This window comes from Hesperophylax consimilis, chromosome 12, assembly GCF_061612785.1.
Source record: "Hesperophylax consimilis isolate HC1 chromosome 12, BYU_Hcon_1.0, whole genome shotgun sequence".
Classification (NCBI taxonomy): Eukaryota; Metazoa; Arthropoda; class Insecta; order Trichoptera; family Limnephilidae; genus Hesperophylax; species Hesperophylax consimilis.
In genome coordinates, this window is record NC_142847.1 from 168,145 (window position 1) to 195,935 (window position 27,791).

The 27,791-nt window shown below is 39.6% G+C and overlaps 1 protein-coding gene across 1 annotated transcript in view; it reads left to right on the forward strand.

The window, feature by feature from the left end:
• LOC149418943 (phospholipid-transporting ATPase ABCA3-like) overlaps positions 1–27,791 on the forward strand; it is an 80,339-nt gene that overhangs the window by 36,929 nt on the left and 15,619 nt on the right. The window contains exons 9-16 of the mRNA XM_089637912.1: positions 4,697–4,823; positions 5,119–5,298; positions 11,257–11,469; positions 11,735–11,820; positions 19,051–19,180; positions 19,804–20,033; positions 21,139–21,304; positions 22,040–22,270. Of these exons, the coding sequence (XP_089494038.1) occupies positions 4,697–4,823; positions 5,119–5,298; positions 11,257–11,469; positions 11,735–11,820; positions 19,051–19,180; positions 19,804–20,033; positions 21,139–21,304; positions 22,040–22,270 (1,363 nt within the window). The remainder of the gene's footprint in view (positions 1–4,696; positions 4,824–5,118; positions 5,299–11,256; positions 11,470–11,734; positions 11,821–19,050; positions 19,181–19,803; positions 20,034–21,138; positions 21,305–22,039; positions 22,271–27,791) is intronic.

Sequence of the window (27,791 nt, forward strand, 5' to 3'; positions counted from 1 at the left end):
CGATGGCTATGGAGGAGTTGCAATCTTAATCCATAAAAGTTTACAGTCAATTGAACGAACCCTAGATATCATCGGATCCTGTGAATTAGAATTATGCAGTGTTAACTTACTCAATGCTGGAAATCTGAAATCCGTCAACGTGATATATTGTCCTAGTAATATAAATGTTACAATTCAAACATGGAGGAAAGTTTTTGATCAGATGGGATCAGGTGCACTAGTAGGCGGTGATTTCAATGCCCACAATCCACTATGGGATAGAGCTATACGAGATACAAGGGGAGATCTCATTGCAGAAGCCTGCCAAGATTCAAACCTTATTATTGTCAATAACGGAGATATAACAAGATTAGGACATCCCGGACAAAGGAGTTCGAGCCCGGATATTACCCTGGTATCTTCAGAGCTCCTACTGACTTGTAACTGGAGGGTAGATTCAGATACGATGGGTAGTGATCATTTACCAATAATTATCACTTTAGAAGAAAATTGTTGTAACTATGAACCAATTTTGAAAAGAAATTTCAAAAAAGCAGATTGGAACAAATATAAATCCACGGTGGAAAAATTAATACAAAATCTTCCAGAACAATCATTGTCAATCCAAGAGTACTATGATAAATTAGAAGAAGTTCTGAACAAAGGTGCAGATGAAAGTATTCCATTCTTTAAGAAGTCTAAAAATAAAGAATTCAAACCGAAGTCATGGTGGAATCAAGAAGTCTCGAAAGCTATAGCTGAAAGAAGATTAGCTCTGACTCGTTTACGGAAAAATGTTAATATTGACAATTACATAGAATTAAAGCGCAAGGAGTCGAGTACTAGGCGGATAGTAAGAAAAGCAAAAAGGGATGGATGGAGAAAGTTCTGTGATTCTGTTGACGCTAATACAACCTACTCTGATATGTGGAAGAAAATGAAATGGTATAAGGGAATAGGAACCTCCCGTCCAAATATCTTTGAGAATAGCGAATCAGCGTTAGAGTATCTAAAATATCTGGCCCCAAACGAAGATCTAATTGAACATGTGTGGACAGAAGAAGAAACCTCGGATACTTCTGGCATTCACAAACCGATAACAGCTTCTGAACTAAAATCAGTATTAAAAATGAAAGATACATCCCCAGGAATAGATATGATATCTTATTCTATGATAACTAATTTACCTACTTCTTGTCATTTGCTTATTATCGATTTATTCAATTCAATTTTACGAACTTCCATATTACCTATGCAATGGAAACAGGTAAAAATTGTGCCTATAATAAGGAAGTTGAGTCCATTTTTTTTATTTTTTTTTATCAATGTTCGCATTCAAACTTAAATACTGGTATTTTTTTTATTTTTTTTTAAAGTTTGTTTTCATAGTTAAATTAATTCTCAAAGTTTAAATTTTATTAAGCCCGCCAAAACGAGCGGAATCCGAGCGGTAACAGGCGGGGTGTAGTGTGACGTCATTAGAACTGTGAAAACCACGTCGCTTAAGCATTATGTATGGAAAAAAAATTAATTCTTCAACAAGGAATTCCAGTAATTTTTTTACCAATGTTAACCGTCTATTATAATTGATGTTATTAAAAAAAAAAAGAAAATTGATTAAGATTTCATAGTTAAATTAATATTTTAAGTTAGAATATTTGCTTTTCACGCCCTATACGGTACTTGTACGGTATCGCCGTCGCTACTTGTTGACGTTCCCCGCGCGAATTCAGGACCACCGCGCAGAAAAGTAAAGACCAAAAGTAAAATAACGGTTTACAGCCCAGTTCACTGTGAGACTTTTCTGAGCGGCCGGCGGCCTGAAGTGTATCACATGCTTTGTGACATGTATAATAATAAAAACATCTAAGTTATGCAATAAACAACATATTATTATAAAGCACTATACGAATATGTATCTTTAGAAATCCATTTCATATAATAATAATAACAAATACGTACATATATTTGACAAACCCAAATAAACCTTTGGCCTATACACCTCTCTCATCTAAATCGACCATCTCTCATGTAATAGAAAGAGATGCACCATAGGTGTTCCGTTGTACGTACAAGTCACGACACATGTGACGACAGAATTCTTTCGACCAATCGTGGAGCGTATACAGTATATTGCTATTGAATGCTTTTTCAAGAACGTTTAACTAATTGTAAGAATAATAATATAGAAATATATTTATATATTTAGAATCGATATTTTTTGATCTACATGAACATATTTTTTATAAGTCAAAATATTTTTCACTCAACTTCCTTATTAAACCCGGAAGAGATCCGAAACTTATGACCTCTATAAGGCCAATTTCGTTAATTTCATGTCTTTGTAAAACTTTCAACACTATAATTACAAGACGATTAGAGTGGTATTTAGAAAGTAATTTTTTATTCGATAAGTCTACAATAGGATCTAGAAGAAAACTATCAACCATGGATAATCTGGGAAGAATGGTTACAGAAATACAAGTTGCCCAAACAACCAATGCCGTTACAATGGCTGCTTTTGTAGACATTAAAGATGCATACAATAATATAAAGATCGAAGAGGTCATTAAGGTTCTCATCTCTAAAGGTATAAAAGGAAAAGTTATAAAGTATATCTGGGAATATTTTAAACAAAGAATGATCATTATTAAAGAATCTAACATATTTGCTACACAAAGGTGCTCGAGAGGACTACCGCAAGGAGATCCCATGTCTGCCCTACTATTCAATATTGGAACTTCTGGTATAGGAAACCATCCCCAAGTGAAACGTGTACAGTACATTGATGATTTTGGTATTTATTATTCAAGTAAGAAAGTAAAAACATGTGAAGACATTATTCAACAAGCTCTGTTAGAACTACAGAATGCTCTTCAAATAAAAGGTCTTGAAATATCGGAACATAAAACGAAAATATGTCTATTTGCAAGGGGAAAGAGACGAAACATCCTGAATATTAAAATAAATGATATACTTATAGAAAGAGTGGATGAACATAAGTTCCTTGGGGTGTGGTTGGATTACAGACTCGCTTGGAATAAACATATAAATAATACCTGTCTAAAATTGAACCAGCCGATGAATATTTTGAAAGTGTTGTCAGGCAAAAGCTGGGGAATTCATCCACTTCATATGAGAAGATTGTACACGTCCCTTATAAGAAGTCGATTAGATTATGGTAGTATACTCTTTCATAATTCTGCCAAAAGCAATATTGAAAAATTAGAGAGAATACAATCACGAGCTTTAAGAATATGTGGAGGCTTCCTGAACTCAACTCCGGTGCATGTCTTACAAAGTGAAATGTGTGCCCCTCCTTTGAATATAAGAACTTGGAAACTAGCTGCAAGATTTTGGCTAAGAGCTGTATCAATTGAAAATAATCCACTTGTTTTAGAAATTTTCAAACTAAAATCCTTGATACAAAACAGATTCTGGAATAATAAAAAATTACCTATGTTGATAAAAATTTGTACAGAAACCATTGATTGGAAAACAAATAGAAACAAATGTCTCGATATGTACTCCTTCGAAACCTGGGTTGGAGCAATTAATTTAGAATGTATTGCAGTTGATATTGATGATTTCAATTACCCCAAAAGACATCTTTCATTGAGAGAAATTGGTAATGTCGTAAGCGATATGCTAATTAAGAAATATTCAGGATTCTACCAGATCTACACCGACGGATCGAAAAAACCGGATCAAGTTGGAGCTGCCTTCATTTCAATACAAAACAATTTTACACATAAAATAAAACTGAATAAAAATTGCACTATTATGAATGCAGAATTGATAGCAATCAAAGAAGCTGTGGAGTATTCAATTAAAAATAACTGGAATCAAATTGTAATATTAAGCGATTCTAAAAGCGCGCTTCAACATATCAAAAGTGTTTCAAAAGGAATTGCCTGCAGAAAGATAGCCTACAATATTGCAGATCAAATAATGCGGCTACAGCAGAAAGGTGTGCAAATATGCTTGCAATGGATTCCATCTCACGTAGGAATACATGGGAATGAAGAAGCGGATTTGTTAGCAAACGAAGCATGTGTGAATGGACACATGTATGACTGGAAACCAGATGCCGAAGATTACTGCCAAAAAATTAATTCAACATGTAATATGATGTGGAATCAAAATTTTGAGACTTTATCTACCAATAAGGGTATATGGTATAGAAAACTCCAAAAGGAACCGTTTAAAGAACCCTGGTTCACTGAGGTTAATCTGAAAAGATCGGAAATGAGAATAATTTTTAGATTAAGATCCGGACATGCACTAATGGGAAGAGTATTGTGTTTGATAGGCCTCTCTGATTCTCCAATGTGCTCAATATGTGAAGAAATTGAAGATGTCCAACATACATTAACAAAGTGCATTAAGTATGAACAACAGAGAGTAACAATATTGATGACCTCGGACCCATCGGAAGTTCAGAATTTAATAGCCTCAACAGAGTTCTATGCCATATCAAGAATCATGAAATTTATTCGATCATGTAAATTGGAAAATATTTGAAAGTGTAATCTTGGACAAAAGGCACCTTTTAAAGAACTTATAAATTATAATTAAAATATTTTAATATTGTAATTTTAAAAACAGATGAGGCAAAAAATGACAGCATTATGTGAGTCAGAAGCCTCGTTAATAAATTCAAAAAAAAAAAAAAAAAAAAAAAAGTCTCTCTACTTATTGACAATGGTACGGCGAGGGGAACGGGATATCAGACCACTCCGTGTTCACCTTCACCCCGTGGCACGTCATCTTGGTGTTCATGGTGCTCTACATGATCACTTCAGTTTGCTTCTGCCTGATGCTGAGTGTCTTCTTTTCCAAAGGTATATATTAAGCCTCTCTACTTATTGACAAAGTTTTGTACAAAATTTGTTACCATTTTTATTTATTTTTTAATATTTAATATTAAACACAATAGTACACACTGACCGGGAGTATTTGAAACTTTTCACTGTTGATGATCATCAAATCAACAATAAGTGCCATTTTGATTTTTTGGCATTTGAACGTCCCTGAATTCGGATTAATATTTAAAAACAGCCAAATATCATTCGCACATTATTCAATGTGAAATTGAAATTGATTTAGTATATAGATAATGAATTGATATTATTCCAGCTAACACCGCTGCAACAGTAGCGGGAATGCTGTGGTTCCTGTCTTTTTCACCGTTCATGGTCATGAAAAACGACAAACTCATTCTGTCTCTCAACCTCCGGCTAGCGGCCTGTTTATCTTCCAATGCTGCCATGGGATTTGGTTTCAAGATCATTCTAGAGAATGAGGCAACTGGTGCAGGTAAATCATTCTGCAAAGAATAGTCACTCCACTCAAACAAACCCTCTCAATTCACAATCAATGCAGCACTGCATTAAGGGGTCAGAATCATTTAGGTTTGCGAGGTGATAGTTTTTTTTATTTTATAAAATTTGAAAAACTAAAAATTACAATTTCTCAACTACCATAATAGGCCTGTATTATGGTAGTCGTACATGATTTATGTGAGAATAACAAAGTAATATTGTGTAGAACAAATAATAAAAGGACATGCTATGGTAAAACAAAAATACATATTATTTATTTATTTTACGGCTATTAAGGCTTTTACATACATATATAACAATATTTAAGAAAATATAATAGTGCAGGATGTTTACGCCAAATAATGGCTAATTGTCGTGTCATTGCGAATTGTTTATGGCAATGAATTTTGTTCCTGAACCCCGTTTCCTCTCCTTCATACCTCTCCTCTTTGTCCGGGAATCAGTCAGTGCAAAACCAACCGCCGTGACGCGAAGGGAACATCATTACCCATAACGTATCTTATCGCAAGAAACAATCAAAATCATCTTAACGCATCGCAATAAATAATATTTCGCTAAAACCAAAATTACAGTGGAATCCAAGTGAATCAGTGAATCCCAACAAGTGAATGTTCCTCTACATCCGTAAGTACCCTTATACCCTTATAAATTCATTGCCAAAAGAATAATTGATTGTGTTATAAAAGGTCCACAGCTTAAACATTTGGTCAATTCGAGCCACATACATTATTATGTAGAGATATGAACCAGCGCATCTCGTAATTATAATACGTATTTACGCATTTATCCACGATATTGTGTTTCATCGTTAAATACGTGTCGAATTATTTATGTGGGTAGGGTATATAGTTTTGTACAGTAAGATCTCGCATTATTTATTTTAATTAAACGATTTATTGTTATTATATTATTTATCATAAAAATGACTAACGAAACGTCAAATGTAGAAATTAATAGAGAAATTAAGTTATTGGAAGCTCGTCAAAATTCATTCTTTTCAAGAGCTCAGAGAATATTTGATAGCATGAAAAATTTGAAGACGACATCGTCAAAAAACACTTTTTGCGCAAACGCCACATTATTACCAGAGATTAGGAAGGAATTTTCAGAAATGGTTAATAAAATAAACACGCTCAATCTTAAAATAAATCCGGAATATATTCCCAATTTTCAAATGGAACAATCATTTGACGAAATTTACGCCATTATTCAACTAACCGCCCGGCAAATGAATAGTGAAAATATGAATCAGTCGTCATCTACTACCCAACCAAAACATAATCTAAAGTTACCAAAGTTAACGCTACCCGGCTTTAATGGGAATTTAATGAACTGGAAAATTTATTATGAAACGTTTAAAAATATTATTCACGAAAACACAGATCTCTCTAACGCAGAAAAAGTACAATATTTGGTCGGTTCATTGTCTGATAAAGCATTAAATATTTGTGTTGGGATTCCAACAACAGCTGATAATTATGAAATTATTTGGAATGCTTTATTAGAGAAATATGAAGATAATCGAGCACACGCAGCGTATTATTTCGATCAAATTTTAAACATTAAACAAATAACTATTCCAACAGCATCCAATTTAGAAGCGTTTATAGACCAGTTTCATGCGTCAATTTCGGCGTTACAACAATTAAAAATTCCGAATTTATTACAATATTTCTTCCTTTATATAGGAACTCAAAAATTAGATAAGGAAACAGCTATGGCATTCGAATCGTCAGTAAGGAGATCTGAGACACCTTCATATGAAGAGTTCGTGATTTTTTTGCGTGAGCACGCAAAAATATTACAGCGAACATCTGCATTACCGGAATGTAAATCGCAACAGCGCATGGAGAAAAACTCACTTAAGAAGCAATATAGCCAAGCATTTGTTAGTGTAACAAACAGTAAAATAAAACAATACGAGTGCGCTGTATGTAACCTATCAGATCATACATCAATTTATAAATGCCCAACATTTTTAAAAGCGTCTCCTAAGAATAGATTTGATATTGCTCAAAAACAAAATCTATGCAGAAATTGTCTTAGTAAAATGCACTTTGCTAATAAATGTAAATCGGAAAACCGATGCAAATATTGTAATCAAAATCATCACTCTCTATTACATTTTAATACAACAGCATCCGACTCTTCTCACTCTAATGAGCAAGATTTAGCGGAAAATTCCGAGCGTGAATCTGAAAATCTATCCGATAATGTCACATTATGCACTCTGAATAATGGAGATGCAAACGTTTTTTCTCCGAATCAAACCATACTATTAGGGACCGCATCCATTAATGTTCTTGATTTTAGGAATAATTATCAGAAAATACGTGTTCTAATCGATAGCGCATCGCAAAAAGATTTCATTACAACGGAATGTTGCCAACGCCTTGGCTTACATTTATTCCCAAATCGCAATCACGCCACGATTAGAGGAATAGGGGATTTTGCTCAACGCGTTAAAGGAGTCACTAATTTGAGGTTTGAGTCTCGTTACAACAATAAAGTATCTTTCTCCATTCGACCTTTGGTCGTAGATCGCATCACAACTCAGCTGCCAGCATCATCGCTAAATCTAAACGCTTTATCTTATTTAAATGAATTACCACTTGCCGATGACGAATTCCACACCCCAGGGGTCATAGATGCAATCATCGGAGCCAATTTATTTGGCCAAATAATACTACCCGGTAAGGTAAAAGGCACACGGTTATTACCAAGTGCCATTGAGACCAGCTTAGGATATATAATAATAGGAAATGCACCTACTATCGAAAGTTCTTATTCCCTTGGTAACTCATTTTGCACAACGACAGAACCATCGGTTGAAGAACTTATTGCAAAATTCTGTCAATTGGAAAAGGTCACAGAGTGTGAATCACAATCGCCGGAAGAAAATGTCCATGATGCAATTTATGTTCAATCTACCATCAGAGTTCCGTCAGGTAGATGTATAGTTAACATCCCATTTAAGGATCCTCCAGAAATGCAAGGAGAATCTTATCAAGTAGCTTTACGTCATCTTTTAATACTAGAAAAAGGATCACATCGCACCGCGTCGCATCGCATCGCAACAACATGCATAACATCGCACCGCATCGCATCGCATCGCATCAACATTAATCACATCGCACCGCATCGCATCGCTTCGCATCAACAAGCATCACATCGCACCGCATCGCATCGCATCGCATCAACACGCATCATATCGCACCGCAACGCAACGCAACGCAACGCATCGCATCGCATCACATCGCATAGCAGCGCACCGCAACGTAACGCAATGAAACGCAACGCAACGCAACGAAACGCAACGCAACTCATCGTATCTCATCACAAAAAACTCAAAATATCATCAAATCATTTAGAAGTTGCTGAGAGGGCCATACTATGTGATGTACAAGTAGTTCATTTTGAGAATGACCTAAAGAATTTACAAAAGCAACGTTACTTAGCCCCTGCATTAAGAAAATTAAGACTATTTTTAGACATTATTCTTATTAGTGTTGGAGGCAGATTGAAAAATTCTGATCTGAACTACAATTCTCAACATCCGATCTTGTTGCCAAGTAAGGAACACGTCACGACCATCCTCATCGATTATCACCATGATAAATATCTACATGCTGGACCACAGCTTTTAATATCTTTGCTACGTCAAAAATATTGGATACTTTCCGCTAGAAACTTGATTAGAAAACGTGTACACCTGTGCAACACCTGCTTCAAAACCAACCCAAAAGCCAATTTTCCGATTATGGGAGACTTGCCTGAGTGCCGGGTGAAACAATCAAAATCATTTTTACATACGGGCGTAGACCATACAGCACCTATTGCAATCACAATGAATCAACAAAGAGGAACTCGTCGCTTAAAGGCTTACATGGGTTTATTCATATGTCCCGTCACTAAAGCCGTGCATATTGAACTTGTTTCTGATCTCAGCACAGATTGCTTTCTAAACGCCTTTAAACGTTTTATTTTACGACGAAGACCTTGCAGTACATTATATTCGGATAATGGAATTGCTTTCATCGGTGCCAAATCATATTTAGATGATTTGTATCATTTACTGAGTTCTGAACAATTTAAAGACGCATTTTCACATACCCTATCAGAATATCGAGTCCACTGGAAATTAAACCCACCTAGTGCCCCTCATTTCGGTGGTAGTTGGGAAGCCAATGTCCGAAGTGTGAAAACACACTTATACCGAGTAATAGGAGAGCAGCTCCTTATCTACGAAGAATTGTCCACTATCTTAGCTCAGATTGAAGCTTTATTAAACTTTCGTCCTCTGTCTCAATTGAGTTCTGTTCCATTGGAACCGTTGGCACTTACCCCAGCGCATTTCCTCATATTAACCTATTTAACTGCATTGCCTTCTGCAGACGTGTCCCAAGAACCAGTCGGATTACTTAAAAGAAAATCTATGTTAGATCACATGGTTCAGAACTATTGGAGACGTTGGAAGATAGAGTACTTGAATTCTTTACAAACTAGGTTAAAATGGAACACTCCAGTTAATCCTGTACAAAAGGGTACGCTATTAAAGGCTGACAACGCACCACCTCTGCACTGGCCATTAGGTATTATAGATGAAGTTTATCCAGGCAAGGATGGTATTGTTCGAGTGGTACTTGTCCGAACCAAGGCAGGATCTTACAAGCGTCCTGTGGTAAAGGTTCGCCCTTTACCAAATCAATAAGCCTTTATTTTTCATTAGTTAGCCTAGTTATTTTAGAAGTATGCACACATACATCTGATTGTTATTTTTCTAATTACTTTATTTCTTATTTTTTTACATTATTATATATTTTTTAATCGCAATAGACACACGTCTTGAACAGTGAAACACCATGTTCTATAGCAGTTATTTATTTTGTTTTTGTTATCGTATGTTGGTTTGTTTTGACCATTCTGTCAAGGCGGGGAGCATGTTTACGCCAAATAATGGCTAATTGTCGTGTCATTGCGAATTGTTTATGGCAATGAATTTTGTTCCTGAACCCCGTTTCCTCTCCTTCATACCTCTCCTCTTTGTCCGGGAATCAGTCAGTGCAAAACCAACCGCCGTGACGCGAAGGGAACATCATTACCCATAACGTATCTTATCGCAAGAAACAATCAAAATCATCTTAACGCATCGCAATAAATAATATTTCGCTAAAACCAAAATTACAGTGGAATCCAAGTGAATCAGTGAATCCCAACAAGTGAATGTTCCTCTACATCCGTAAGTACCCTTATACCCTTATAAATTCATTGCCAAAAGAATAATTGATTGTGTTATAAAAGGTCCACAGCTAAAACTGTTTAAAACACATATATTAAAAAATATATATTGTTGAATTTGATCCACACATCTATTATCTTTATATTAGAAATAAAAATAAAGATTAAGCTGATTGGTAAACAGGTATTAGAAAATAGAAATAAAAATATAGAAAGTAAGATTAAATTATACCAATTATTTTACATCATTATTTTCACGGGTAACACATGTTACGTACTTATCTAGAAATGTACCTATTTATAGTCACATTTGAATTAAAGAAATAAAAAAATTAAAATGAAATGATTTTAAACAGTATTATGAATTTGCCTTTAATGAAAGCTCGTATCCTTTCAAATAGCCAATGTTGAACACTGATAGAATTATTTGGCGATAAACCAGAATTGTCATTGAGGGAGCACGCATCCCAGGTTTGATGAAAAGCAGGTGTGTGCTTGATGTTGTGCACCATTGACACCAGCAGGTTATTTGGATGAGCTTGGTGGTCCCCTTGGCTCCAGATTACATATTGATTATACTGCATGTAAGAAGGGTCATTAGGTTTTGTGATAAGAAACTGGAACCTGAAGTTTGAACGGTGTTTTAAGTCTTTGAATGTGTTTAGTTTTGACAGCAATCTTTTCTTACCTCTAGGCATCCCCTGGGCCAACATGTGGACCCCTACCACAGCGGAGGACCCCATGGTGTTGGCCCATGTCATGCTGATGCTGACGTTTGACGCCGTGCTGTATATGCTCATCGCTCTGTACGTGGAGCAGGTGTTTCCCGGGACGTACGGAGTGCCTCAGCACTTCTGGTTCCCGCTCTCTATATACTTCTGGAGATCAATGTGCGGATGTCCAAAAAGTAATGCATTTTATTGTTTGTTTCCTCCTACAACATCTTCAAATGTTTAGATTACTTTTAGTTTTATCTCCTTTCAGTTATGTGGTATGCCCAAGGAATAATATATTCTGTCTAGCAATAATATATTCCTCCCCACGGTGCAATCATTAACTGGTCATTTCTAACGGTCGATAACTATATTCCACATGATAATGCTGATGCTATCTTATATGGTCAGAATGAATATGTAGATTATGTAGATGCTTTATAGTATGTTGTGTTGCAGTATATAAAGATACCAAAGAAGAAGACGAAAAGAATGAGGCTTTGGAAGCAGACCCGCAAGGCCTTGCGTTGGGCATCAATATCATTGTGAGTGCCCACTTTGTGATACCTTACCCACCCCTCAGGCCTCTGGCATGTTTTGTCAGAATTTGTGTGTATTTCCGCTTTGCAATGAAATCACATTTCTTAGCACCGCCTGAGTGGTTACTCTAGTCGAGCATTCTGCGGGGTGGAATAACATGTTCTCGCTTGCGTTCAGTTTGTGTTTGAACAACGTTTGTAGTACGCGTGCATGATGTCGTCGCAAGAAATAATGCACGAGTTATTGAATCTCTAAATAGTAAAAAATTAGTATATTAAAGTATAAGTGGATAAACAGGTCTTTAAAACACGCGCGATTTTTCGAGCACAACGGCGTAGCCGAGTGCTCAAAATAAAGCAAGTGTTTTAAAGACCAGTTAGTTATCCACGAATACTTTACGCTATTTTTTTTTATTGGTACACTTTGAAAACATAAATATTGATATTATTATTAAAAATTTGGAAATAAGAACTATTAATGAATTCGTGATGTGACATCGCAATATCTTGTTGTCATGGAAATAAAAAACACAAACATTAATTTGCAATCTATCACATAAGATTAAGGCTTTTTTTTTTTTTTTTTTTTTATATTTACTCCACACAGGAGGCCCTGAAGAAAATAATTTCCCTCGGGGCCTATGTCATCTTTGGGGATGCTGTGTGGAGGGTCTTTTTTTGGAGAGGAAGGAGTGAACATGGGTCTTGAAGAGTCCCATGTTGTAGGAGGGAGGAAACACAGAGGCCGGCAGTTCGTTCCACAGCCGAGCTGTTGAACTAAGAACGAATCGTAGAAGCGACCCGTTCTCATGTGACAAGTGTCAACTGTGTACAAATGTTGGGCGCGCGTTTGGCGTGTATCCCGACTACGCACCGGTGCCGAAGGGATCAATGACGCTAGTTCCTCAGAGCATCTTCCATTGTAATACCGATAGAACAAGGACAGCATACCTACCTGACGCCTGTGCTCTAAAGATTGCAGTCCGTTTGTTAAGATTGGGGAATCTATCAAACGGACCGCCCGTTTCTGCACAGAGTCAAGGGTTTTTTTCAGGTATTTTGGGGCTCCAGACCAGAGATGGCTGCCAAATTCGACAGTAGGGCGCACTTGCGATTTGTACAGGGTGAGCAGTTGTGTACTATTAAAGTATCTGCGGGCCCTGTACAGTACGCCCAGCTTCTGAGAGGCCAACTTTACTCTGGCTTCGATGGAGCCCCCGTACCTGAGCTGGTCACTTATAGTTACACCAAGCATATCAATGGAAGGCCTGTTCGGAAGATTGCTTCCGTTGAAGGAGACTAGATTATCATTTGGATCCCTTTTAGACGTAATCAGACAGGATTGGGTCTTTGAAACATTAAATTCGACGAGATTATTTTTACCCCAGGAGAAAATACTCTCGAGATAACCGTCCATTCTCTGCTTCAAAGCCCTCCGAGCCGTTGGAGTTTGTGTGCCCTTTGGGGGCTTGTCAAACAAAAAGCTATCATGAACTGTACTGTCATCCGCGTAGCAATGAATCGGTGCACATGTCAAAAGGTCATTGATGTGCAACAAAAACAAAGTCGGAGACAGAACCGATCCCTGTGGGACGCCAGCATTTATGGAGTGCGAGGAAGAGGTGAAACCGTCAGCAACCGCCTGAATCGACCTATCCCTTAAAAAGTCAGCAATCCACGTACACAGGGATGCGGGAAGTCCGTAAGAATGCAATTTGTTGACAAGTCCTCGGTGCCAGACCCGGTCAAAGGCCTTGGATATGTCTAGTGCGACCGTTTGGGTCTCACCGTGACGTTCCAGGCACCGCCCCCAAACATGCGTCACATACGCGAGAAGATCACCGCACGAGCGGTTCCGCCGGAATCCGTATTGACGGTCGTTGATAATTTTGTTCTTCTCGAGGTATGTGAGCAGTTTGTCGTTGATCACACGTTCCATCACTTTGGACAGAACTGATGTGATCGCTATGGGGCGGTAGTTGGCCGGGTTGGAGCGGTCACCTTTCTTGGGAATAGGGTGAATTACCGCTTTTTTCCAACCAGAGGGCACAGTGCCACACTTCAGGGACATTTTGAAGAGCTTTGTCAAAACTGGAACTATTTCCGCAGCACACCTCTGCAATACCAGGGCAGGTATTCCATCAGGTCCACTAGCTTTGTTAACATCGAGCCCCCGTATGACGTGGAGTACATCCCGATGCCGGATCCTCAGCTTTTTCATATAGAAGCCGCAGTGAGGAACCGACGGCGGAACAGCACCCCCGTCGTCGAGGGTCGAGTTTTCCGCAAACATTTTCCCTAATAAGTTAGCCTTTTCGGTGGCGGTGTTTGCTAGTGAGCCGTCAGGTCTGGTAAGAGGTGGCAAACTGGGTTTGCAAAAATTTCGACCTATTGAGCCCGCAAGCGACCAGAATGCTCTGCTGCCATGCGGGCAGGCAGCCAGCTTTTTGCTGATCTGCAGGTCGTGTTCGAATTTTGACCTATTGATGATTCTCTTGCATTCCTTTGCCGATTTGTTGTATGCTGATCTGCTTTCGGGCGTTCGAGATGTGTTGTAGGCTCGGTAAGCCGCGTTTTTTCGTCGAACTGCTTCGGAGCATTGTCGACTGAACCACGGCTTTGAGCCCACACCAGTTTCTTTAGTAGTCGATTGTATGAAGCCATCCATCGCCGAATTGATGACTTCACCAATCTCCTGGGCACATCTTGAAGGGTCCGAAGTCCGAAAACAAACAGCTGACCACGGAAAAGCATTGAAATGGGCCCGCATACCGAACCAATCTGCTGACCTATAGTGCCACACTTTTCTCCTCAGCCTCTCATTGGTTGGTCTGAGGCTAACGGGGATTGATGTCGTCACTAGGCAGTGGTCAGATGATCCCAGAGGCGCTGTGACGTCAATCTTATAACCGTGTGGCACAGTAGTTAAGAATAGGTCTAACAGATTGGAGCGGTGAGTCTGGACATCAGGAACCCTTGTAGGCTCCTGAACCAATTGCTCTAATCCGTAGCAAATGGCAAAGGATTCCGCCTGTCGGCCAGCCGAGTCCGTTGGGCCTGAGAACTTCAACCATGGTTCGTTATGAACGTTGAAGTCCCCCAGAACAACAAACTCGGCCGAAGGGTAGCGGGGCAAGAGATCATCAATAGTATCGCTCAAATGTTTGAAGAGCTCGGAAGTGTCTGATTCGCTATGGTTCGGTGAGCGGTATAGACATGCGTAGAATCTTGCCGTACTGGCAAGATTGACGCGCACCCACATAACGTCGAATCTGGAGTTTTCCAGACTCAATAGTCGCACACAGTTGACGTCAGCTCGACTATAGAGGCAGACTCCTCCTTTCAGTCGGAATTTGCTTGCGAGGGTAAAGCCCGGGCAGTCCAGATAGGAGGAGTCTGGCGGCTCGGCTATCTGAGTTTCGGATAGGAAAAGAAGGTTGGGACGTTGGGACAAAAGATGGTGATGGACGGAATTTAAATTTGTGTGCAGGCCGCGAATGTTGGCAAAATTTACCAACAGTTTTGGCCCGCACCGGGGACGCCTGCTACTCGCCGCTGTAACGATGTTGAAATTGTTGTGTTGTATGTTCATGAATTTATTAATTTATTATTATTTTTTTTTTTTTTATAAGGGTAGGAGGTGAAAGGAAAGGTCTGGAAAGGAAAGGTATGAGGGGTGGGTAGGAATCTGGGGTTCAGGCTGTCCAGGAGTGATGAGCGTTTGGTTCCAGCCCACCCACTGCGGTGCTAGGCGATAGGCTGGGAGAGTCCGGCTGGAGAGGGCATCCAATGCGCCCCAAACGCTGCTGCTGGGTCCCCTCCGGTCACGAACCGGCACAACAGCAGTGGCAGGGTTTTTTCACTCGCTGATGGGGCAGCCCACCCTTAGTCGTGAGCCTGAGGGTCGGGCCCCTGTACTATCGAGCGGCCCGGACAGCGGTAACCGGTTGTAAAGGGTCTCCCTCAACCAGCATCTCCCAACCGGCCCGCCACGCAGAAGGTGGGCCGACGCACCCGCCACCAAGACCTGGGCAAACCTTAACCCATGAACCCGGGCACCCCTGCTAAGTCACCAAACGTAGCGAACCACTTGGGGTGACCTGTGGCAGAGGTGTTGGTAATCCAATAAATGGTTCCCAGGGCGGCGGTACCCATTCCCGCCTACCAAATTGTAAAGTACCGTATGGCCGCATACATACGTTTTCCGTATTCGATTTCCGAATTCGTTTTCCGTATTCGGACATCCGAATGCACGGAATCAGTAGAAAATACATTAACTGCCGCACACATTCGTTTTAGTTCCGAACGGAACAAATTCCTTACGCACGTTCCGAATGCGAGCCGGCGCGTTCGGAGAAACCGAATGGAAAAAACCTAATGACGTCATGTGGAACGCAGCTCTTGCATACACTTTGCTTGTGCCGACGCAAACGTTCGGAAATTTACGTTCAGTAATTCAGTGTTGCCAACGAATCTTGACCTAATATCGCCGTTTCTCATACATAAGGAAGCGTAAAGTAGCCGAATTTGCTGTTAGGTGGGACATGTTAAAAATTGATGTTTTTACGTGAAAATAAAAATTTCATGGGGGGGGGGTGACTAGAGTATTTCAAAAAAATAAAATTTGTCCCCTGAAAATAAAAAAATTCATGGGGGGGGGTGGCTATACAATTTCAAGAAAATATAAAATTTGTCCCCAGAAAAACAAATTTCATGGGGGGGGGGTGGCTAGAGAATTTCGGGACATTTGCCCTTGTTGGCAACACTGGTTCTGACGTTTATACATTCCGAATGAAGAAAAACGAACGTTTGCGCTAGTCTCACGGAATTCCGAATACGGAAAACGAATGCGGCCAGCCTAATAGTTGACATCACAGTTTTTACTAGTTATTGTGTGTTGTAAAATGAGTTCTTACATTCATAATTTAAATACCAAAGCAGAATCGCGGTTAATACCTGAAAAATCCAAAGACATTTATAAAAAAGAATATGAAAGGTTCATAACATGGATGGAGGAGCAAAACGTAGTAGATGTAGATGAACGAGTTGTGCTTGCTTACCTTCAGAAAATGTCGGAACAGTATGAAGCATCGACTATGTAGGCCATACATTCTAAATTGCAATGTCTGTTGAGGATAAATAAAGGGGTTGATTTAAAATCATTTGTGAAAGTGCATGCATTCATGAAGGCAATTAGCAAGGATGACGTCGATAAGAAGGCGTATGTATTCAAAGAAGATGATTTGCGGAAGTTTTTCACGGAAGCACCGGACATTACGTACTTATTTTTGAAGGTGGTAGCCATTTGCGGAATCTTTGGCTCTTGCAGAAGATGTGAATTGTGCGATTTACGCTTATATGATATCAAAGAAGAAGGAAGTGTATTGCTTATTACCATCCGACCATCTAAAACAGTGAAGGCTCGACGTTTTACTGTTGCCGACAGTGGTGCAATTAATTATGTGCGTTTGATGAAGCAATATTTATCATTGCGACCCCAAAATGTAAGTACAGACAGGGTTTTCTTGCGGTATGATAAGGGTAAGTGCACCAATCAAGTGGTTGGTATTAACATATTTGGATCATGCCCCTTACAAATCGCACGCTATCTTAAATTAAACGATCCTGAGAAATATACAGGACATGCGTTTCGACGTACATCCGCTACCATTATGGCAAATAGTGGCATGACAATTGATCAAATCCAACGACAAGTAGGATGGAAATCGGCAGCTGTGGCGACTGGTTACGTGGAAGAGAGCATTAGCAATAAGAAGAATGTTTCAAACATTATTGGAACTGCCATCAATGGAAGTGCAGCCTCATCGACTTCCGAAAATACTATTAATTTGAACAGCATTTCCTCCGATTTAAAAAACGGAGGTATTAATAATATTTCAAATAATACGAACTGCTCTTTTCACATCCATTTAAATAATTAGAATGTAAACGATGTAAAAAAGAATTTAATCTTTGAATAAAATTTTTGAAACATTTGTAATGTTTTATTTGACGTTTAAAATATTCCTGTCAGATTTATAGTTAAAAGTTGACATTTAGGACGGGTTGTTTCGGAGAATCTGAACAATTCATCAAATTTCAACGTTCATTTTCAAGTTCTGTGAAAGATTTTTTCAAGTTCTGTTTTTATTTCAGTTTTGTCAAGCAACTAGCCTACAATGATATAAAAACAGAACTTGAGTAAGTCTTTCACAGAACCCGAAAATGAACGCTGAAATTTGATGAATTGTTCAAATTCTCCGAAACAACCCGTCCTTAGACTTCACATTTTGTTGATTTGTTGATGTTACCATGGTAACTTTAAAAAACGCGCGTTCCATAAAGTGCGATTTAAACACGCTAGAGCGTACTTTAAATGAGTAAAAAAGGGCACCAATAGAAAAAAATATATATTGTTTTGTAATTTTTTTGTTTTATATAATCTTTTGTTTTGTATAAAATTTTTTAATTCATATTCCTTTCTCACAAATTTAAATTATGCTGTCTCAGTTAAAGTCACAAGGAGGAAATCCAAAATTGGTTTTATTTTACTATAAAATAGTTATTACTGATTAAATGTAAACTGTCGATTTCCCGAAAATTAATAAATAAATAAAGTCGCTACCCGCGTCTGTCTGTTTGTGCGCTTAGTTCTTCTTAACTACAAAACGTATTTTAATAGGGTTTTCACTATCATTTAGAGAATTCCTTCCGGAATGTGGAGATCCGCTGATGTAAGCGTAATGAGTAAGATTAAGAAAGGGACGCTTAGATGGTTTGGGCATGTAGAGCAAATACGCAAAGAAAGGAGTGTAAGGAGAATATAAGACGCAAATGCGAATGGTAGCAGAAGTCGGGGACGCCCGAGGAAGACAAGGCGCAATCAAATGAATCAAATATTTGAGTTGGTCCATGTCAAGAGTCAGAATAATAGAAGAGTATGTATGAATGTGAATGAGGCAAGAAATGTGTGCCAAGACTGAGTTGTTTGGCGGTCCGTCCTCTCTGCTGGTTAGTGAGTAAGTTTATTATTTTTTTACTTTACATTGTACTGGTACATTATTATTATTTTGGTTTTCATGTAAAACACGTTAAATTGTTTGAATGGAAAAATATTTTTGTGTTGGAAAAAATGTCTTTTGAAAAAAAAAATATTTTTTTTTACTTCTACATTGTATTGGTACATTATTATGTTATCAAATTTTTGGTTTTAAACTTAATTCTTTCTCATTTCAGAGATTGACCAAAATATACGGCAAGAAAGTGGTGGTGAATAAATTAACTTTCAAGATATTCCAGGATCAGATAACTGTTGTGTTGGGACACAACGGAGCAGGCAAAACTACCGCCATGTCCATGCTCACAGGTGTCTTATGGTTCCCATGCATTACTACTTGCCACACATTACAATCTCTCCCATTCTGTTCCATCACTGAAGTGCGAGATGTTTGTCAAAAGTTGGTGTACACTGGAATGTTACTTTTGTAACTTATAATTTATTATCTTGTTGCAACTCTGTTTTTCAAAATTTGATTCATTGAGTGTACGTAAACGGTTAGAAGATACTATTATATAAAACCGTAAACAATAATCATGACCCTAACATCAATTTAAATTTTTACTGTACTACACCGGTTATTTTGAAATTTTGACACAACATTGCATTAGAATTTGCGTGTGTTTTTATATACCTATATTATATAGATGTCACCTTTGACGGGTAAAAACATGCTTTTTTTGAAAAACAGTGCTATCTGTTGGACGTAAAAGCAACACGCGTTTCTCTATCTGCACAGACAGACTGTGTTTAGTGATTTGAGACCATGTCCACTAAGGGAAGGTTAGTCAAAGAACTTGGTTTGTTAACCCGAATGATAAAGATACTGATACCAACCGTAGAATGTAAGTTTTATGTAGGTACGTCTCGTTATTACATTGTTGAATAGGACTGCCCTGGTGAGAGGAGCCTAATAAATAAATGTATTTCAGGCATGTTCCCGCCAACATCTGGCACCGCCATTGTTGTGGGACACGATATAGTGACGGACATAGCGGGCGTACGAGCCTCCATTGGGATATGTCCCCAACACGACGTGCTGTTTGCCGAGCTAACGGTGGCCGAGCACATTTATTTCTACGCCAAGCTAAAAGGGCTCTCTGGAAAAAAATTATCTGAGGAAGTTGACAAATATGTCACTCTGCTGGCACTGGATGCTAAGGTTTTTGCTCTAAACATCCGATACATTATTTCTACGGTAGAATTACTACATTATTTGCTGGACTCGTTGTCCACTGTAAAGCTGGGACCCCACCTGATCTATTTCATTATCTATGGAATAGAAACCCAAAGTTGAATCGACTTCAACTTTCAATCTGTGAATGGACTAGATTCTCATAGAAAGGATAAGGTGGGAAACCATCGTAGTAAGCATGGCATAGACAATAATATAGAGTAGTACTAAGCACAATATACAGTAATAAGCACATAGACATTCTTACTAACATGTTTTTACGCGGACCAAATTTTGAGTAGTACATATATTACTACACATTTAAAGTCAATTTATACATATATGTTTTTTGTAATGTGAACGTTCGCTGTTCACAGAACTATTAGTATTTAATCAATGAAGAATAGGTCTCAAAAGCTCAATTGGTAAAGGCACTCATCTTGAGAAGACTAGAGGATGTTGGTTGTAGTCCCAGTAGCAACCATTACCTTTTTATTTTCTTTGTATATTTCATATTTAATTGAGAGTTGTTGATATTATCTTCTTCATTAATTAATCTTTTTTTCTTTTCTGGTTGTTTTCTTATTCACATTTAAATAATGATTATGAACCATAAACATATCATTATTACGATAAAGTAGTTTATATTCATTCTAATCCTGGGTCGATCATGAACTTCCCGAACATTGTAACCCGCTCACGAACCACCAAAGAGCGATTGGGTTTCTTTTAAAAAATATATTTGATTGTCAGCAAAGGTGTGGCGAGTGACCATAGAGGTAGACCGGACATCTCGAATAGACAAAGATAGACAAAAATAGAGATGGTAGATACTTAAAATTAAAAATAGGCTATCATTTACCTACCTACGTCAAACGCAAGTACCCAATCATAGATCGGATGACGGGTACTCGGATCTCAACTTACGGCAGGTGGTGTGTAAAAGTACTCCATCAAAGAGTGGGTACTCGAAACCCGATCACTTCGCCGTTAGGTCTGGCAAATGGTTGATCCACCCAGTTCTAATTCAATCAGCCATTATGCAATATGGAGTCATATGTGGGGCAAACAGAAGATTGACCTTTGGTTTCAGCGTAATGTCAGGTCGAGTGCTCTCTCCGGGGGCATGCAGAGGCGACTCAGTGTGGGGACTGCCCTGTGTGGGGGCTCCAGAGTTATCTTGTTGGATGAACCGTCTTCCGGGATGGATCCAGCGGCAAGGAGGCATCTCTGGGACTTGTTGCATGCAGAAAAGAAAGGTTAAATACAGTATTTTTGAGATGTTTTCGGGGTTTCGGATCACAGGGGCCTATCTACAAAAACATAGTTTTGAGATAAATACAAATAAAGATTGGAATGCTCAAACGCCCAACTGTATCTCTTAAACGGCCGTACGTAGGAGACAAAGCTTTATGTCACTAACAACCTGTGAACCTTAGCCCCTGTTTTGATAGCCCATTTTGAAAGATACGGTTGATGTGTTTCTAATTCCATCACAAATTATGATAAATTAAATCAATGTTTAGCACCATTTTAAATTTTTGGCATTTGCACGGTCCCTGACTTCCGATTTTCGGCCCGGTTTAGTTTTAATTAAAACCTAAAATTGGCCGAGAGTTAGTGTTTATACTTTCCCTGTTATCAGGGATCGTTAAAATGGCACTGATCGTCACAAATGGGAATGAAATTGAAACACCTCAACCTTGGAGGAATAATCATACAAGCTCTGATGGCCTCCATAGTCTAGGGTCTAGGGGTAAGGTCTTCCACTATGCATCCGGAGGTTGTGCTTTCCAATCCCGCCGATTGTTATTAAATAAATTAAATTTTGTTATTCCATTTAAAAATATATTTGTGGCACTTTCTAAAGGGGTAGATTCTCTCACTAAAAGACAATCGAAATATCACTTCAAATGGCTTTATCCTTGTTATACAGCCACCCATACCCATATCCCACAGTTTATCTCCAGAGAGTGTCAGTTTATCCACTTCAGGTCGCACGATAATCCTGTCCACCCACTTCATGGACGAGGCAGAGGTGTTGGGAGACCGGGTGGCCATCATGTCGGCGGGCCGCCTGGCCGCCGTGGGCTCGCCCTTCTTCTTGAAGAACAAGTTCGGCTCAGGCTACCGGCTCACGGCAGCTTCCAAGGGCCTGCCATCCCAACCCGTTACCACACTCATCCAGGGGTTCATTCCCAAGGCTCAACTCCACTCCGAAGTTGGTATGTATCTACACATTTTACACACACACTCCTTACTTACGGCTTCAGATGCACTTGAAATGTCAACTGTAAATAATTAAGATGAAAAAAAATGAATTGGTGTTTGCTGGAATTGGGGCATAGTATATGTAAGATGTAACAAGGTATGGAAAGAAAGAAAACGGGATGACCAATCACTCATCTCTGCGAAAGAGCACACACCACAATCACAATATATGTAGTGAGTTCCACCGCGATACCTACTGAGTACTTAAAATAATATTTTGAACTTTCAAGATTTTCAAGAACTTCCTTTTATTAACTTTTCAACCAGATTATCACCAAACACAAACATCTTGAATCACATTTATACCTACTCTTCTGTTATTCTAACTCTTGACAATTGATGGTGGCATTTCTTTCAAAATAGCCACTTTCCTGGTTCTGTAAAATGTTGTGTAATGTAAACTCATAAATTATATTGGTTTCACTATCAGCACACCAATCCTAACCTAACATTACCTCCGATGTCTTCCCTTTGTTTAACCCCAGATAACTAAACTGTTTTCATTGTTTCATTGTAACTACACTTTCGTCGAGTGGACTACACAATAAAACACTAGAAATAAATCAAAAATATTTAATTAAGATAGGAACTTGTTACATGGCACAAAAGTAAGGTTTGTAATGAACAAATTAAGTACAAAAATTAATATCAAAATATCAGTCTACACAGTGACCACACATGTCAACATTATGTGGACCACAAATAGCCTTTCTACATCTGGTGCAACGGTGTTTGGTCGTCCTCCGGGCCTTGGATGGACACAGGTAGCTAATTTTACGCACGTTTGACGTAGATGAATATATGAATGTACGTACCTTAAAAATAAAAATTGTTGTTATAACTAAACTTTCGTCCAGCGGACGACGAGATGGTCATAGGGCACGTCCTAGTATCCGTGTGGCCGCAATCGCGTCACGTGCTGCACTGTTTACTCAAATTTTTTATTTTTTTTTTATTTATTGAAACATATAAACAAGGTTACAATACTATAACAATATAAACACCAATAAATCAATCACTCTCCTAATAAAGCAGCTGCTTGTGTTTAGGAGAGGACAACAAAAATATTTTTACATTTGTTTAAATTAAACAAAAAATATTAGTAATAAAACAAAAAATAACACAAAAAATAACAATAAGTAATAAAAATATAGGTTAGTTAATAAATGATTCAAAGAATTTAAAAGGCAAAAACATATTTCTAAACAATAAGTAAAGTTATGAGGTGGTACAAGAGTATTTTAGTTTAATTTTTTTTTTATATTTTTCGTAGTTTTCTTCCGATCGTATATCAAGGGGTAATTTATTAAATAATTTTACACCCTTGAATATATAGTGATGTTGTGCTGTTGTGGTTCGTGCTAGTGGCACGGTTAGTCCTCCAACAGATATTATGTGTGTCGTTGCTTATCCAGAATATATAATGTGAGATATCGCGCTTATTTCTCGCCAGCGCCGTCGCATCTGCTGCCGTAATCTTGAATTTCCCGCCTTTCTTTTTGTAACAACCTTCAGTTGTCTATTGTCACCTTAGCAGTTGGCGTCCTGAGACGCCATCTTGATTCAATTTGGACTCACCAAGCAGAGCTTAAGTAAATTCTGGATAAGCAAGACAACATAATAAGAGTTTTAATGGTAGGTAAAACTCCATCATTATGTGTGTCGTTGCTTATCCAGAATATATAATGTGAGAAGTGTTTGTTATCGCTTGGTGACAATTCTAAAGCCAAAATTGTGACTATTACTGTATTGCTTGAAATAACTTAGTCAAAGACTGAGAGTGAATGGGGGGATTCAGCACCTCAACATTGAGAACTCTGATTTGCTTTTTATAATATTTCTTGAAAGTGTTTTCTGAACGCCAGTTTCCTCTTTCCAAAATGGTGTCTATAGGGCAGTCTTCCAGCCAACTCCTTGAGGCTACTGCTGATCTCAAACTCCCAGGGGAGGCATCAATCCCAGCGTCCTTCAAAATAGTTTTAATCCATCCACCAATAACAGTTCTTGAGGCTGGTCTTGCAGGCCCCAGTGTGGAAATAAACAGACATTCAACACCAGCTTCATGTCTCCTGTTCTCACTCAAGAACATAAGTTTTCTCAACCAAAATATAGGATCTATATTACGATCCTCTGCTTTGCAAAGCTTCCAACCAGACTGTCTATGTGTAGAGGTGTCCGTCTTAGAACCAAAAATTGGCCATAATATAATGTGATCATCATTGTCAACAAGATTATCAGGAGATGTATGTAGCAAGGTCAGATCATGTACTCGTCTTCCTGACGCCAGTAGTAAAATAACAGCACATCTACGAGATGCTTCGAAAAGAGTCAGGTCCTTTGGAGGATTTTTACAAAGCCAAGACACCAAGAGTCCTGGATCCCAAGTAAATGCTCTAGGCTTCTCATTTACAGAATTCCTTATACCTCTCATCACTCGCTTGACCAAGGGATGATTACTAGTCCTCAAATCGCCATTGGGGTCACACAAAACCGACACTGCAGACTTGTGAAGCGCTATGGTACTGGGAGCCAAGCCTTTTTTCACTCTTAGGTATGCTAAAAACCGTGCCAGCTGAGATCCCGAAGGGTTATTAGGACAGGTATTGTTAATGGAGCACCATTCCTTCCAGCTCTTCCATGCCATGTGATAAGTTGAAAGCGTAGATTTGCGCCAACCCGCATTCAACAGAGCTTTCTCTTGCTGTGACCAATCGTTCAATGCTTCACTCCACCCCCAATCTTCCACACCTGTAGTTGGAGCTTCTGGACCTGTTGAGGATGAAGTCCTGTCGATAAGTCTATCAAGTTGTCGACCAACATGGGTATTATGTGAGGTTGGTCTAGGGCTCTTTTCTTTAGGTCTGGTAACCAAAACACTTTTGGCCAATCTGGGGCTACAACCAGATACACCCCTGACGACTTGTTCAGGTGTGCCAGCACTCGTGGCATTAAGCAGGGGGGAGGAAAGATCCATGCCAAGGGGAAATGCCAACTCCTGCTGAACGCATTGTGAAACATCGCTCTCTTGTCGTGGGGATCTATCGAGACATACTGATCCACGACGTGAGCCCTCGAAGAAGCGAATAGATCCACTACTGGACTGCCCCACTTGTGAAAGACAGCTCCTACCGCTGGGGGTAGGAGGTGCCATTCTGGTAACGTCATCCCTCGGGATAGATGATCCGCGAGGCCATTGTAGCGTCCCGGCAAATACTGCACTTGTAAAGAGATTCTGTGCTTGTCCAAAAGCGCGAGAATCTGAAATGTCAGATGAAGGAGACCCATTGACTTGGTGCCTCCCTCGTTCCTCAAATAGGCTACAACTGTCCTGTTGTCTGATTGAATGAGTAACGAAGAACTTCTCAAATTCTGAGTCAGAGATGTTAAGGCATTTAAGATTGCTGTCATCTCCTTCATGTTGCAATGTCCCCCCCTCTGACTGTCTGTCCAACAACCCGACAGAGGTACATCGTCGATCAGGGCTCCCCAGCCGTGATCCGCCGCATCTGTGGTCAGAAAATGTGTTGGGCTGGGAACATGAAGAGTTGAAACATGATCTAAGTTGTTCATCCACCATTTCATTTCCGACAAGACTTCCTTCTTTATCGGAGATTTCTGCTGAGGGGTCAGCTTCAGCATTAACTGCAACTGTAATTGTATCAGTCGAGTATGGAGTCGACCTCTGGGGACCACAAAGGTAGCAAAATTCAACTTTCCTAAAATACTCTGAGCTTCTTTCAGAGTCCATCTTCCCTTTGTCACGAGGCTCTGAAGTGAGTTCCAAAGACCTTGTCGTCTGTATTCGGTTAAGGTCTTCTGATTCAGATGGGGGTTCCAAACAATTCCTAGATATTCCACTGACTGTGCTGGCTGACAGACACACTTTTGGAAATTTACCAACCAACCTAACCGCTCCAATAATTGAAGAGCTTCTCGTGTTTGACTGAGGAGGACCTCTCTGGTCTGATGAGCCAGGAGAAAGTCGTCTAGGTACACAATGATCCTGATACCCCGTCTCCGCAGGATTTCTGCAATCCAATTTGTGATGGCTGCAAAGGCCTGTGGTGCACTGCTCAGGCCTTGAGGCAGGCATGTCATCTGTAAGTGAAGGCCTCCGTAATACAATCTCAGAAAGCAACGGTGAGCTTTTGCGACCGGTATGTGGAAGTAGGCCTGTGAGAGGTCTATTTTTGTCATCCAATCGTTGGCTTGAAGAAAGTGTGGGACCTTGTGGTGAGATATCAGAGAAAACTTTTTCCAAGCTACATCTAAATTGAGAGCTTTTAAATTGAAGATTGGTCTTCTTGAGCCGTCGCTCTTTTGAACCAGAAAAAGTGTTGATAGGAAGGAGGCATTGTCGCCAGCTCTTTCCAATGTACCGTCTCTCATCATCTTTCTTATTTCGAGTGTCATTTCCGGGGTTACTTTTGTTTTGAATCTCCTTGCGAGAGCTTGGCTTGGACTTATCAACAAGGGCTTTCGGATGAATGGTATGCGGTATCCCCTTATCATACGTAAGATGGTCTCTGGGGCATCTAGGGTCCGCCATTCTATCCAATAATCCTGTAGTTGACCGGCCCGAAATGGTTGATAGTCATCTGTTGAAGCGGCCACGAGAGGTCTGCCCCCTCGCGCCACGCTTCTGTTCCCTACCCCTACCCCTCGCTCGGGAGGAATACTGGGGGTCTCGCCCGTGGTCTGCCCGCCGGGGAAACGAGGGAAATGCCATCTTTTCCTTTGATGTCTGCTTGGGGGGAAAGGCAACAACCTCCTTAGATGTTGAAGGGCGGTTGTGCGCCGAGTGGCTACCCTGAGGTAGGCGCACTGGACTAAAGCACTTTGTTATACCACCCAGTTTCTGCAACTGTGCGGACAGTGCTTCTTCCCCAAAAAGATGAGTGGAAGAAGGAGGAATTCTGCTGAATAGCTTCCGTTCCACTCCAGTCTTACAGCTGCTCAAAATCTTATCCCTTCTGTGCTGAATGATTTCAGCTCGCTTTCCGCAGGTTATCTGCAAGATATCGTCAGAGCATTTTATAAACTCGGAGTCCTCTCCTAACAGGCTGTCCAGTTGTTCCTCTAAAGCCTCGCCTGACAGAGAACTTTCTGAACTGCTTCCCCATTTAATGAGTTTTTGGAGAGCCTGTTGAAGGCACTCTCTCTGCTTCAATGAGGCATGCGTTACCGCAGCCAGCATCTTTTCCATAGCCGGAAATATTGGTGAGGCGGAGTCAAATGCCAGCACCTCGCAGTTCACCTCCAGCTCCTTGAAGCCTGGATCAGCTACATATTCTTTTAAAGCGGATGCGTAGCGGACATTGGCCCACTCGCTCGAGTTGAAGCGTTGGAGATTCTCCACCAAACCCAGATGTGTTGCAGAAGGTTTTGGCGCTGCAGACTCCTTCAGAACAGTAGAGGGACCCGGCATCTGATACTGCCTTTCAGGCGACAACGAGCAAACGCTCCCAGATGCAT